A 15,834-nucleotide genomic window follows, 5' to 3' on the forward strand; every position below is an offset into this window, starting at 1 on the left:
TCAACATGGATTTATGAAAGGGAAATCATGTTCGATAAATCTGTTAGTTTTTTGAGGTTATAACTAGCAGAATAGATAAGGGGGCACCAGTGGATGTGGTGTATTTGGATTTTCAGAAGGCACTTTAAGAGATTATTGAACAAAATTAGGACTCATGGGAGCGGGGGTAATCATCATCATCAATATACTAGCATGGATTAAGGATTGGTTAACGGACAGAAAACAGAGAGTAGGAATAAACGGGTCATTTTCGGGTTGGTTGACTATAACTAGTGGGTTACCGCAAGGTTCGGTGCTTGGACCCCAGCTATTCACAATCTATATCAATGATTTGGATGAGGGGACCAAATGTAATATATCCAAGTTTGCTGATGATACAAAGCTAGGTGGGAATGTAAGTTGTGAGGAGGATGCAAAGAGACTTCAAGGGGATATAGACAGGTTAAGTGAGTGGGCAAAAACATGGCAAATGGACTATAATGTGGAGAAATATGAAGTTATCCACTTTGGTAGGAAAAATAGAGAAGCAGAATATTTTTTAATGGTGAGAGATTGGAAAATATTGGTGTTCAGAGGGACCTGTGTGTCCTTGTACACGAATCACTGAAAGTTAACCTACAGATACAGCAAGCGATTAAGAGAGCAAATGGTATGTCGGCCTTTATTACAAGAGGATTTGAGTGTATGAGTAAAGACGTCTTACTGCAATTATATCGGGCACTGGGGAGACCACACCTGGAGTATTGTGTATAGTTTTGGTCTCCTTACCTAAGGAAGAATATACTTGCCATAGAGGGAGTGTAATGAAGGTTCACCAGACTGATTCCTGGGATGAGGGGAATTGTCCTATGAGGGGAGATTGAGTAGACTAGGCCTATATTCTCTAGAGTTTAGAAGAATGAGTGGTGATCTCATTGAAACATACAAAATTCTTACAGGGCCTTGACAGGGTAGATGCAGGGAGGATGTTTCCCCTGGCTGAGGAGTTTAGAACCAGGGGTCACAGTCTCAGAATAAGGGGTCGGCCATTTAGGACTGAGATGAGGAGAAATTTCTTCACTCAGAGGGTGGTGAATCTTTGGAATTCTCTACCCCTGAGGGCTGTGGAGGCTCAGTCTTTGAGTATATTCAAGACAGAGATCGAGAGATTTTTGGATATTAAGGGAATCAAGGGATATGGGAATAGTGCAAGAAGGTGGAGTTGAGGTAGAAGATCAGCCATAATCTTATTGAATGGCGGAGCAAGCTCGAGGGGCCGAATGGCCGACTCCTGCTCCTAATTCTTATGTTCTTATACCATGTGTCCTGTACTTGTGCCCTATACCCTGTACTCTGTTCGTAATACCCTGTTCCCTCTGCTCCATGTCCTGTGCTCAGAGCATGGATCAGCATATTTTGTGTGGGGGTGCGGGGAGCACGGATATTTTTGTTAAATAAACGGCCCCAGCAACTTTGTGAGAAAGCCAGGGCTTTTTGTTATGAGGCTGTTGTACAGATTCTGCCGTTAAATATAGCCCATGGAGGCCCATAAAAGGGACAGTGCCTCCTCTACTAAAACAATCATCTTTAATGAAGCTTAAATTTATTATATTGACATTAAATAAATATTTTGAAGACTGCTTGTTTACCTGACAGGACGGGATGGTTATAGATGCTGGCAAGCTGTCACCTTGAAGTAGCTGTGCACCCAATAAACAGTGCTTGCCAGCACACTCGAGTGTTTTAAACAAGACCACCTGGGACTTTATCCTCATCATCCATTTATTATCACAAAAAAAATCAAAATGTTTAATTGATACATACTTAAGTCTGATTTCTGTCAGCTCCTGTCCTGAAGCTGCAGCTTGTGATAGCAGGAGCGGACGGCAGGAGAATACGCGCGGTAATGTGCAGCGACATTTTCAGCATAAAGGCTGTTCCCAGCTGAATCAGTCATGAGGAAAAAAGGCACTCTAGCTCATACAGGCTTTAAACCTGTCCAGAGTCTTCTACTTTTGTATCTTTCTCAGCCTCATATTGGTTGTGAAGTTAACGTTGAGAGGGGGAGACTTTGCATCCCCACTAACACCAATTATAGAGGGAATTAATCATTACAATTTCTGTCCTTTAGAACAAAACTGACCTGGATTTGTGTGTGGAAGAAAAGATATATAGTGAAGGGACCTAATGGGACATACAACTAAAACAGAGTAATTGGAGTCTGCTGTCTGCTCACTTCCCAGATAAAATATGTGAAGTGACAGCACGCTAGTTTTAACTGCACAAAGTCCTCGCAAAGCCTAATTTGAATTTCTTCGGTGATGACTTTAATAGTGTTTGCTTAAAGAGTTTGTTTTATCTCTGCAGACATACTTCAATGACAATATCCTGACTCTGATACGGACATTAGTAACAGGGGGAGCCACGCCGGAGCTGGAGTCGATGCTGGCTGAGGAGAATGCTTTGCGAGGTGGCTACAGCACTCCGCAAACGCTGTCCAACAGAGACAGGTGTCGAGTCGCCCAGCTGGCCCTGTATGATGGGCCCTTCGCGGACCTTGGGGTAAGGTGTATCTGTCGCTTTGTCTCAGTACCCCGCTCGAATCCCACTGAAAAGCAGCTCGCCCTCATGCCCTACGCTGCCGTTTCTTTACATTTAAGGGAAATAGAAGGATGTGCTGATAGGGTGAGATCATAAGAATTAGGAGCAGCAACCATTCGGGCCCCCCGGGCCTGCTCAGCCAATCAATAAGATCATGCAGTTGGTCAGTATAAGAACATAGGAAATAGGAGCAGGAGTAGGTCACCCGGCCCCTCTAGCCTGCTCCACCATTTAATATGATCATGGCTGATCCGATCATGGACTCAGCTCCACTTCCCCGCCCGCTCCCCTTATCCCCTTATTGTTTAAGAAACTGTCTATTTCTGTCTTAAACTTATTCAATGTCCCAGCTTCCACAGCTCTCTGAGGCAGTGAATTCCACAGATTTACAACCCTCTGAGAGAAGAAATTTCTCATCTGAGTTTTAAATGGGCGGCCCCTTCACATTCTATCTTGACTAATGTTTTTTCTAACTCCTGCCATTACCATTTGAATTTGGACCATCACCCCTTTTGTCTCTCTAATCTCTCCTGTCTTCCATCCTATGACAGACCTTCCCTTTTGTTCTTTCTCCCCCGCCCCCCCCACTTTCAGTGCTTGCTAATAATCTGTTCTTTCCGAAAACTCTCCAGTTCTGACGAAGGGTCATCGACCCGACACACGTTAACTCTGCTTCCTCACCACAGATGCTGCCTGACCTGCTGAGTATTTCCAGCATTTTCTGTTTTTATTCCAGATTCCAGCATCCGCAGTATTTTGCTTAATTATTAGTAAGATCATGGCTGATCTTCTACCTCAACTCCACTTTCCCGCACTATCACCATGTCCCTTGATTCCCTTAATATCCAAAAATCTGTTGATCTCGGTCTTGAATATACTCAACGACTGAGCCTCCACAGCCCTCTGGGGTAGAGAATTCCAGAGATTCACCACCCGCTGAGTGAAGAAATTTCTCCTCATCTCAGTCCTAAATGGCTGACTCCTCATTCTGAGACTGTGACCCCTGGTTCTAGACTCCCCAGCCGGGGGAAACATCCTCCCAGCATTTACCCTGTCAAGCCCTGTAAGAATTATGTATGTTTCAATGAGATCACCTCTCATGCTTCTAAACTCTGGATGAAGTAGGGTGGGAGGTTGCTCGTGTGGAACATAAACACCGGCATTGATCTGTTGGGCAAAATGGCCTGTTTCTGAGCTGTAAGTTCTGTGTAATCTATGTAACTTAGCACTTAATGGACTTGTAACTTGAGGGGGCTCACTGCACTAACCTATTGGTGCTTAACCATGCTGTGTCATGGGGCCTGGTAATGGGGGTTCTTCACTGGGAATCTGGGATGGGACCAGCAGTGCAGAGGTCACCCAGGGAGAGAGGGAAAACCAGCTATGTTGACAGGTGCCTCAAGAAGCCATCGGGCTGGAAGCACATGGATCGTCACCTTCTCAGCCAGAGAATGGGGTTGCAAACGGCACAGAGTTAGAATGGAGGGGTCAATAAACAGAGACGAGAATGAGAAATGCAACCAGACCCCCAACCACTGCAGTCACTGCCTGCTGTGGAGTTTATCTGTGCTGTCAAGCAATGTCCCCAGTTTGATCCCGAGCATATGCTGAGTTACTGGGATTCCCCCAGCCATTGCAAATGTGCACGACAACCATTCTCCGAACCTCCAGACTAAGGATGGGCAAATCCCACCGGTTCCCACACTCTATCCGTGCATGTGTGTGGACACTGGTAAGGACAGGAAGAGAGTTGTCTACCACGACCCCCTGGTGAATTCTGTGTCATTATTACTAGAAATGGAGTTGTTCTTCTTAGTGCAGAGAAGTTTCAGAGGAGATTTGATCGAGGTGTTCAAAACCATGGGGGCCTGGACAGAGTAGATCGAGAGAAACTGCTCCCATTGGTGGAAGGGTCGAGAACCAGAGGGTGCAGATTTAAGGTGATTGGCAGAAGAACCAAACATAAGAAAAAGCTTATTTTCACAGCAAGTCGTTAGGATCTGGAATGCGCGGCCTGAGAGGGTGGTGGAGGCAGATTCAATCACAGCTTTCAAAAGGGAATTGGACCTGAAGCAAAAAAATTGCAGGGCTACGGGGAAAGGGCGGCCAGGGGGGAGTGGGACTGGCTGAAGTGCTCTTGCAGAGAGCCGGCATCATTTCGACAGGCCGAATGGCCTCCTTCCATGCTGTAACCATTCTGTGATTCTATGAACAGCCTACGATACTCACTGACTGAGACCACTGATGAAGAGTAGGTGCGTGGCTACCTCACGGCCCTGGAATCAGACCCAGCGAGCCCAAGAGAGAAGAGGGAACGAATACAAAGAGCTCATTTTAACATTTGCCCTGTGGGGAACGTGAAGGTGATGCTGGTGTTTGTGGTAGCACCAAAAATACCCGATAGAAAAACACATCGTAAATCGAAGATGCTCATTTTAAATGGATGATAGCCAGTTTATACCTAATAGATTGTACTTTCAAAGAAAAGTACAGCAAAATATAGCAAAGCGACAGTTACTAATCCAATCAGCTGGACACTTGTCTCCTGACCAGAAGGTCATAAGATCAAATCACACGGCTGCCTGTCATTATAACCCACTGGGTGAATTATTTTCTATATCCCATCAATCTACATCTATAATTCTGTTTGAGAATTAGAATATGTTTTCTGGTAAATTACACAATGCGAGCCATCATATGCATGATGTAAAATGGATAGATGCCAGTTCAACTCAATCCTCCTCTTAGCCAGCAGCAACTCAATAAAACCTTCGTCCCAAGAGGAAAAAGAATAAGATGATATCAAAGAAGTTATGTTTGTGTGTTTATCAATGCAGTCATTAAAATACCAAGTACCTCACATAGTCTTTCTGTTCAACACATTCTCCTTGTAATGAGTGCTGTACGGGCTTTGGTGGGACCACACCTAGAGTACTGTGTACAGTTTTGGTCTCCTTACCTAAGGAAGGACATACTTACTTTAGAGGGGGTCACAAGATCGATTCCTGGGATGAGAGGGTTGTCCTTTGAGGAGAGATTGAGTAGATTCGGCCTATATTAGAATATCTGGGGTTTAGAAGAATGAGAGGTGATCTCATTGAAATGTATCAAATTCTGAAGGGGATTGACAGGGTAGATGCTGAAAGGCTGGAGAGTCTAGAACTAGGGGGCAAGGTCACAGGATAAGGGGTCAGCCATTCAGAACTGAGATGAGGAGACAGTTGCACTCAGAGGGTTATGACTCTTTGGAATTCTGTACCCAGAGGGCTGTGATGCTCAGTCATAGAATCATAGAATGGTTACAGCGTGAAAGGAGGCCATTCAGCCTGTCGAGCCCGTGACGACTCTCAGCTAGTCCCACTCCCCCGCCCTTTATCCATAGCCCTGCAAAGCTTTTCCTTCAGATACTTATCCAGCTCCCTTTTGAAAGAAAAAATTTGAGTCTACCTCCACCGTCCTTTCAGGCAGTGTATTCCAGATCCCAACCACTCGATGCACAAAAAGGTTTTTTCTTACGTCGCCTTTGGTTCATTTGTGTCGAGTATATTCAATGTTTGAGATCGATAGATTTTTGGACACTAAGGGAATCAATGGATATGGGGATCGGGCGGGAAAGTGGAGTTGAGGTGGAAGATCAGCCATGGCCTTATTGAATGGCGGGGGGGCCCAATGGCCTGCTCCTGCTACTATTTCTTATGTTCTAAAATGGAACAAATGGCGGGATCAGACTCCGCTGCGATGCATGGGTGGTCCAGCAGTTGAGAATGTGACTCCCCAAGGTGTGTTTGAAGCTACTGAATGGAGGACTAAAATGGAACATATCATTTCGAGCCAGAGGAAGAGGTGTGTTGGAGGAGGAGAGTCTATCTCGGAGGACCAGTCTTGCATTGCCCTGTTGGCACCAGTCCATCTTGCCCCACCCTCGCTGGTGGGAGCAACCCCAAGCAAGAATGGAATGGAGACATGGCAAATGCTTCTATTGAAAATACGTCTATTGGTATGTCCCATGTAATGCACCATTGATGCAGTATTACCAAAGTTCTTTCATGCAGGGGAAGCACATAACCCTTGAAGCCGGCACTTTCACACAAGAACGTGACGTGTCACAACAGTGCAAATAGTTTCACAAGAGGCTGATTCTCCAGTGACCTCTGACCTTTTGTGGAAATGGTGTCGATGAAAGTAATAAGAATGAGATTATTTTAAACCAAAAAGAATTATTATTTTGGAGGTTGCAGGAGCTACAGAATATGGGGGTACAGCGTGCCTTCAATTATTTGATGCTCTCTCTACTTCGCGTAGAATGCCATTAGAATGTAAATGCACTCTAGAATGTTCCTTGTGAATTGAACCTCTTAAGTGCCGATCCACCACAGTGGATTACTGTTTTTAATTTCACTCCTGTCAAATCATCGTTCAATCCCATAGAAAAAGAGAATATCACAAAGGTTTCAGTCAGGGGAGCATTCTGAATTGACATTAATGGATATACAGTCATTAACCCAGAGTGCTTCAGCAATCATGTCATTCTGACTGCGAGTTAATTCAGCTCCTTCAGATTCATGTGCAGCAACTCCTTCTCCCGTGTTGCTTGCTGCTCATGTTCGTCAGTGCATGGTGCTCGAACCAAAATATTTTATATACTAAATAGTGCACAGAGAAAGGAGAAAAAGTTGGTTAATTGTAGTTGATGTTCTTTAAGAGACTCAGATGGCAACACTCTCTCTTAATGATTTCTTCTGAGCAATATATCTGTATAAAAGAAGGTTTACCTCAGAAAATGTCTTCAACTGCTCCAGCCAGCGAACAGAAGGGTTAATACCGTTAGAGATGTTCACCAGACTCTGAGCATGTTGTTGGAGACCGACTCCTGCTTCGAGCAATGGGGACCCGAGATACATTGTCGCTTCCACCCAGCTCTCTGGCCAGGCTAAGCACTCGCCAGAACCTGGAGAATTCGCCAGTTCAATTCGAATGATAACAAAGAGCCAATGGGAGAATTTGCAAACATTAGAAAATGTTAACGATAAAGGCCTGGCTTTTTCAGCGCAATTCGTCCAAAATTGGCCAAACCGGCGCAAAAGATGAAGGAATTTCAAGAGCAAATTAGAATCATCGAAAGTTACAGCGCAGGAGGCCATTCGGCCCATTGTGTCTGTGCTGGCCGAACAAGAGCTATCCAGCTTAATCCCACTTTCCAGCTCTTGGGATGTAACCCTATAGGTTACGACACTTCAAGTGAGCATCCAAGTAATTTTTAAATACATTGAGGGTTTCTGCCTCGACCACTCTTTCAGGCAGCATATTCCAGAACCTCACCTCTCTCTGGGTGAAAAATGTTCTCCTCAACTCTCCTCTAATCCCTCTACCAATTACTTTAAATCTATGCCCCGCTGGTTATTGACTTCTCTGTTGGGGGAAATATGTCCATCCTATCCACCCTATCTAGGCTCCTCACAATTTTATACACCTCAATCAAGCCTCCCCTCGGCCTCCTCTGTTCCAAAGAAAACAATTCCAGCCTATTCCAACCTTTCCTCACAGCTAAAATTCTCCAGTCCAGGCAACATCCTCGTAAATCTCTACTGCACGCATCCAGCGCAAATCGAGTTTCCGTGATCTTTTGCGCTCGTTTCGAAAACATTGAGCTGGAAGTAGGCCCCATCGCCAAATTGGCCAGGGACCCCAATCGGATTAACCACCACGGCGAGTTTCTGCTAATTGCACCCGATTGCGGGCCTTCAAGGGGGCTCTTAAAATCAAACTTTTTTAGGCGCATTTAAATATTTTTTTAATGTACAGGCAACTCTCGATTATCCGGGTCCCTCGGGGATTGGGCTATGCCGGGTAAACGATTTCTTCGTTAGAGCGATTAACATTATAAAGTTAAAACCCGATGCCTTCCCCGACCAAAAGGACTCCGATGTCAGCGGCCCGATGCCTTCCCGGACCGAAATTTAAAATCCCGTTACAATGGTTTCCCGTTGGATCCGTGTGCAGATAATCGAGAGTTGTCTGTACTAAGAAACTGACTACTGTAACCCAATGTAACAAGTAAATGGTTCTATATAGCTTTTTAAATGGTTCTATATAGATTTTCAATTATTTAAAATCGAGGTGGGGGAATGGACACGCTGATTAAAAATGCTTTTTTTTTTGCTAAACCCATATTCATTCAAACTGAACCAGGTTACCACCAGTGTTCCCACTCAGTTATTTTTGGTCACAAACTACTGGGCATGTGCAGTTTTTCCTGTTTGAAAGTGACTGACTGAGGGCTTCAGAGCTCTGCCTGGCCTCACAGCTTAAAGGGAGCATTGGTTCCCACTCTCAAACATACCCAGGAATATTTTTTGCTGCAAATTAAAAAAAATAAAATGCATTCTAAAATGCTGCCTGATTGCGCTGGTCCGTGGAACGTTTGACATTTGTCGTTACGGGAATGAGTTTGGGAGGAAACACGAGCAATAAAATCCCTTCGCAGAACTCGCCCAATGCACGGCCCAGATCGCCGATTGTGCCCAGAGCGGAAACTCTTGTCCAAAGTTTAAAAAAAAAGTTTTGAAGTTCACTTCGCACTGCTGCAAAATTGGAACAGTGTGTCGCCAACACTTGAGACAATCTCACACCTCACACCTTGATCTGCCCGACTTCACACAGCTGTGCAACCTGGAATGTGAATGCCTTTTGCAAACTGTATTGCTTGAAGTGATTTACTTGCTCGAAGCCAGGAATGATGACTCTTCTAAGTGGTGGGTATTTTGTGCGTAGAAGAGTAACAGGAAAACTATCTCGGAGTGTTGCTGCTCAATCCTCATACCTGGCAGAATTGTAACATTACGCAACTGGCTTGGACAATTTCTGTTTACTACACTTGTATCTTTTTAGACCAAGACAATCAGTTGAAATTGTTTTGTCATGTGTATCACCTCTTTATTCTGTTTCGTCACATCCATTTTATAAAACTTTGTGTCGCACTTGACGTACTTGCATTTCTTCCCAATTCTACACCTTCAACTGGAGGTATGTGGAGGGGGAGGGGGGGGTGTTGGTGGGGGGGGGGGGGCAGATATTGCCCTGGAAGCTAAGCTGTTGCTGATATTATCTCTTCTGTCTTCTTTTCACCCCAGGATGGTGGCTGTTATGGAGACCTGTTCTGCAAGGCCTTAAAAACGTACAGCATGCTTTGCTTTGGAATTTACCGATTGAGAGATGCGCATCTACGCGCACATAACCAATGTACTAAGCGGTAAGTGCCACGGTTCCTTCGTTGTTATTTCTAACGTTCGTGTCCCTTTAACTTTCACTATTTTTGCTATGTTTGCCATAATATTACCGAGGCAAAACCTAACGTAGAAGCACAGACCATCTGTGTAGGCCTTTGCCGTCAGAAAAAGAGTTTGATGAAAGAATGAGGTAAGCTGAGCAGCACCAGTGTTGAGGGGGAATAGGCAGTGTGTCATTCACTGTAGACGAGGAGCACTTGAGATGAGAGTTTTATCGGTGGTATTTATTTGTGCTGTCTTGCAGCAGAGCTGGATTAAGTCAAATTGACTTGTTTACGACAAGATTCTGTGACAGACGCCATGAACACAGACAATGGCATCCCAAGGTATAACACAAATTGATGTTATGCACATAATTTAACATTAAAACACTGCCAGGAAATCAATCCAAATCAGCTGATCATTCCAGCCCCAAACAATGGTGATAAACACACTCTAAATGTTTTTTTATCATGTCATTCGTCCTCATATTTCTAAAGTTCACAACACTTTTATTTCTTTTTCACCAAAACTTTCTTCTCTTGAGAGTGAAACATAGATATGCAAAACATAAACACAACATCAGGCTAAAAGACTTGCATTTACGGCAAAGCAAACAATACTCGTGTCCTTCCTCACTAGACACAGTGTCGGGACTGGAACTACTTTACTGTGGACACCTCCTCAGTTGTTGCAATGTTTATACTCGCAGATAGACATTAGAGTAAATACAGCGCGCAGTCCATGATCACTTAATGCTGGTCTTTTGAAGTCCTGCCTTGTGCTCCATCATGTTTATTTTTGCAGTGGAACCATTTCACCAAATGGTAGACTTGCATGAAGGAATTGCCTTGGCTTCAATCTATTGGTTGAGTGGGATGCGTTCCATGCTTCTTCTCAATGCTGGTTCAGAATGAGCATGGGAAGTGAATACTTCAATTCCAAGGTAGATCTGGTTTCTCACAAGCAAAACATGCATTAGGCTACTGTCCGATTGTCCGAAACTGGCAGTATCGAGCTCTGGGGCCGAGAAACTTGCGGAGGTTTACACAAGCCTGATTTCACTGATTCTGCCTCAGGAAGTTGGGCAGAAGATGAGGACTTTGCTCCACAGAACCAGCGGTCTAATCAAAATCGTATTCTCTAATTGTTTGAAAGTGAAAGTGCTGGGGTACAGGCCTGTTGTGTAGCTTTCCTCATCAGGCCCAATTATCGAGACAGCATGGGTGTAGGTGCTGCCAGACAGCCTTTGTCTTCTTTTGAAACGAGATCACTGATTATACAGTAATAATGAACTTGGTCAGTTTAAGGGAGCCTATTTAAGTGATAACCAATAAGAATACCAGAGATCGCTCATGCTTGTTTTAACCAAAAGCACGACCAGTTACCAGCTATGAAAACAATCACTGGGTTGGCCAAAACCTGAAGGGTTGCCGGCAGTTGTGACATTGTGCCCCAGCAATAAGCAGCATGGATGCTGTCACATCCAATGAGATAAGAATTACTGTGATACTAACAGCTACTGGTTATATGGGTCTGATGGCCTCGAAATTTACTCGGAGCCAGGAAGAGAGTGGGGGCAGGGGTGGGGTGACAGGGAGATTTTCGGACTGGAAACCTGGAAGTTAGGGTCCTGCCGAATTTAATGGCAGGGCGCCATTTACATTTTTTCAATAGGTTTCCAGCTCAATAACCAGGGTGTGACAGAGTGCGGCTGCTTGTGGAGCTGGAAATCAGCCGGGGAGCAGCTATTGCGGGGTGGGGGATGGAGCGGGGCGCGGATATCGCGGGAGTGGGACATCACGGGAGGGAATCAGACATCGCAGGGGGTGGAGGGTGTGAGCGCGGATATCGCGGGAGGTGGGACATCGCAGGGGGGGAGGGAAGGGTGCGGGGCGCGGATATCGCGGGAGGTGGGACATCGCAGGGGGTGGGACATCGCGGGGTGGGGGGGGAGAGTGCGGGCGCAGATATCGCGGGAGGGGTGGAACATCATGGAGGGGATCAGACATCGGCGGGGGGGAGATTGGACATCGCGGAGGGTGGGGGCGATGGGAAGTCCGGGGAGGTACAGAAGGCCCCGAGGGGGACATCGCAGGGGGTCCACTCGATTGTTAGCTTTGTTGGGCCTGGGGAAAACACTCCTGCTCCTCCTGTCCCACAAGCAGTGCATTAAAGGCTCTGACCTCACCTCCTTTTACCTGCCCGGATTCCTAAGCCTCAATGCTTTAAAAATAAGACTGGAGTTAAAGTGGCGCCATGCAGTGTCCTTAAAGTTTTAGTGAGTGGCCCGCCTCTTGATAGCTGATTGGGCGCCCATCCACCATTAAACCCGGAAGTGGCCAGGTGGGAGAATTTTTTTTTTACCTTCCCTTTTGTCCCCAACCAACCCCATCCTTGGGGTTAAAATTCCCTACTCTCCCCACTTTCCCCAGCCCCCGATCTGTTTGATACGGTAAACAGACGGCGTCTGTACAACTTTAAATGGGATTGGGAGCCGACGGAGATTAAATAGATCGATCACGATTGTTGGAAATCTGAAAATACTGGAATGACACAACAAGCGGATGATCTATAACCAGAAAGACAGCACCACATCCATCACCGGAGACGTTCCCCAGCATAGCTTTCACCGTTTGCATCCACGAGCAGTTTAAAGTAACAGAGACTTCATTACCTCAGTGTTCGAAGGGCTGCTTTCCAAATAAATACAAGTAATGTCAATCTCATTGCAGTCTAACTAATACTATCACTCAGTGTCTAGTTTTTATGCCAGAATTATTTCAGTTTACTTTGTTCTGTTGAAGCATTGCTCAGAAACTGCCACTTAGACATCACTCAAAAGGCAAAACAAAGTTCTAGCCAAGATAATCAGATTGATCCCCATTCCCCAGTTGCTCACTCGATGATTTTCTGCACACTTGGAAGAGGTTTGCATTTCCTGCATTTATTTGTTTTTCCACATGTGTCCTGCTCCAGGGACGTGAGCACAGAAATCTGGGCTGTCACTCCAGTGCTGTGCTGAGGGGCTGCTGTCTCAGGTGGACGTAAAAGATCCCACGGCACTATTTCGAAGAAGAGCAGGGGAGTTATCCCCGATGTCTTGGCCAACCCTCAATCAACATAACAAAAAACAGATTATCTGGTCATTATCACATTGCTGTTTGTGGGAGCTTGCTGTGTGCAAATTGGTTGCCATGTTCCCACATTACAACAGTGACTACACTCCAAAAAGTACTTAATTGGCTGTAAAGCACTTTGAGGCATCCAGTGGTTGAGAAAGGCGCTATATAAATGCAAGTTTGTCTTTCTTCCTAGTTCTTCAAGCAGAGTGCGCTGCATGCCCACCCCAGCTGCTGCTGCACTGTGGGTAATGTCTGACTGAAGCTGGATTCGCTCTTCCCTGAAATCTTACTCCAGCTTCACAGATAGATGATCATTCCCACGTTTCCTGGCACTTCATGTTCTCTGCTACAGTGGAGAAGCGACGGATCATGTTCGTTCTCAGCTTTCCCAGGTCGAGCATCTTGCAGAAACATTGGCGGGCAATGTTCGCCTAAGCCAGCAAACCACCAGGACTGGGTGCAAGGCTGTTTTTTCCAGCACGCCCAATTTTACCCTCCATTGGAGTCTACAGAGAGGTATATCGGGTAGGGTGTTTACCCTGACCCACCCGAGCTCCTGGGTATCCTGCCCAGCGGTCAGCTGAAAATCACCTCCATTATTGCAATTGGCTCCGTCCACAATTAACACAGTGGGATTTCTGGCCAATGTATTTTGATGCAAATTTTCTCACCGTGTTCCAGCTTCAGGCAAAAGCACAATTAAAAAAATGGGACTCTTTTTAGAATCTGCGATCCTTACATGGATAATAATGCAACGGCCACCACACGTTCAAAGAATTCAGGCACAGGCATCTTCCACTCTTCAGTATGTAGTTCATGACCTAGAATGTCAGGTCCCTCATTGAAACGCCTGTGAACTCTTCCCTTTTTGGTGTGGAAGCGGATCATCCTCAACACTAGGGACCGCCGAATACTAATACTATAATAATGCTCCAGTGCTGGGGGTAGATTGCACGATTCATTTGTACTTTCCTGTTCCTTTTCAGATACGTGATTGCAAATCCACACTATGAATTTGAACTCATCTCGACGGATGTGATCTTCTGCCTGATGCAATTTGACCACAACGCTGGCCAATCCCGCGGCAGCTTATCGCACTCGTCTCATTCCTCCCACTCTTCCAGCAAGAAAAGCTCGTCCGTGCACTCCATACCATCTTCCACCAGCCGTCCCAACCGCAACAAGATCCGGGATCCTCGGGAAAAGCAGAAGTATGTGCTTGACGAAAGGGGCTAACTGTTGAAAAAAAAAACAACTGTTTGTGAGTTTCCACCTCTGCCCATCCCCCAGCGCAGAGCTTCCCTTTGTCACAGACCGCATCACGTATGTCTGCACATGTTCGTCTGTATGCATGTGTTTGTCAACAGACTCCATCGTTCATCTCCTGCAGCACAACAGCAACAATCCAGATGGACCTAAAAACCAATCATACCAAACACCAATTAACTTGCAGCGGCAACTACTGACATACATTTATTTGAAACACTTGCTTACCTAATGTTTGATAGTTTACATAGAGCACAATAATAATCATTATTTAATGCGTAGCATTAGGGTACAGAAAACGGTAGGGTTTTTATAATTATCTTAAACTGGAAATGACTTGTATCCAAACAGACAACTCCTGGCGAAAGTGACTGTTGTTCTCTCAGCATTTTAAATTCTTGACATTTTTTGCTATGCCACTGATTCAATAGCACATTCGTATTAGCGCAGACATAGAGCTGAAAGGGCTGGTGTTGGGTGGGGGCTGGGGGCGATGAATAGAATTTAGCGAGACATGCAAAGCATTATTCTTTTTGATTTGACTGTTACATTGTCAACCTTTTTTTCTTCTCTCCCTGAGAATTGATGTCACATTTTTTTTAAATTAACTTTTATATTTCCTAAGATAAAAAAGAAGTCAGTCATGTTTTACTGGGATGGTTCAATGATGTGAATCTTAGCAGAAGGAACAAAAAAAAATAAGAAAATAGTGTGTCAGACACTTTTATACAGTAGCCATTTCATAACTACAGTTTGTATTCATGAAGACAGTTAAACGCACTTCTTTTGTGTGACTGTCATAGATACAATTGGCACGTACGCACTGTCGATCTTTCATGGATGCAGGATATTTGTTTCTTTGGTGTTATGTGGGAATGTAAATTTTTTAGGAAGCATTTCCTCCCCCTCCCCATTCAGTAAAGAAAAGTTTATATATATATATATATATATATTCATAACTTTAATATACTTTCCTAAAACTATGTTTACACTATACCACTATTTCATAGCATGAGTTTGCCAGTGGATGTGTGTTATGGTTAAGAGATTACTAACCAGAGTCAGCTTTCACTGGCACCGTCTGGTTTACAGGAGATTGTAATGTTCAGTCGGACAGTGCCAGTGAAAGTGCTGAGACCAAAATGTGATAGTTTAAGAAAATTGTAAACTTACCTAGAATATTTACTTACTTTTTCTCTAAGTGCTACAAGGATGACTAGAATGAGCCAAGGTATGACTATCAATGGTTTTGCATGATATGGCAACTGCCGTGGGTTCTTTCCATACTTGTCCTTGTGAAACTTTGTCAATTGAAATTTAGTAAAAAAAGACTTTTTTAAAAAAAAAACAAAATCCAATAATTTGTGTTTGTTTATTTATGCTTTCTGGCCGAACTGAGCTGTCGTCTGCTGCTGCTGCTTTGTCCATGACAGATGTGACCCTGCGTGTCCATCAATCGTCTGCTCCTTTGCATGTGGCATCTTGCTGCTCATGTGATTGCCTTGTGTCCAATTGGAATCTGTCACAGTTGTGCAGATTCTATCATTCAGCTCATTGTACTGTCTGAGAGCGACAGGATCATCTGATTTTATGTTGAT

At 44.7% G+C, this 15,834-nt stretch overlaps 1 protein-coding gene across 6 annotated transcripts in view; it reads left to right on the top strand.

Moving 5' to 3' along the window:
• Positions 1-15,834, top strand: part of kcnma1a (potassium large conductance calcium-activated channel, subfamily M, alpha member 1a) — a 1,078,477-nt gene that overhangs the window by 1,028,088 nt on the left and 34,555 nt on the right. For 2 of the 6 annotated variants that reach the window (XM_070865680.1, XM_070865679.1), the window contains 4 exons: positions 2,347-2,541; positions 9,711-9,829; positions 13,957-14,181; positions 15,439-15,467. In XM_070865680.1, the coding sequence (XP_070721781.1) occupies positions 2,347-2,541; positions 9,711-9,829; positions 13,957-14,181; positions 15,439-15,467 (568 nt within the window). Of the gene's footprint in view, positions 1-2,346; positions 2,542-9,710; positions 9,830-13,956; positions 15,568-15,834 lie in introns of those variants that run through there. The other 4 variants (XM_070865676.1, XM_070865678.1, XR_011588354.1 and 1 more) reach the window with 3 other exon arrangements.

The sequence above is a fragment of the Pristiophorus japonicus genome, chromosome 22 (genome assembly GCF_044704955.1).
Source record: "Pristiophorus japonicus isolate sPriJap1 chromosome 22, sPriJap1.hap1, whole genome shotgun sequence".
Taxonomy (NCBI): domain Eukaryota; kingdom Metazoa; phylum Chordata; class Chondrichthyes; family Pristiophoridae; genus Pristiophorus; species Pristiophorus japonicus.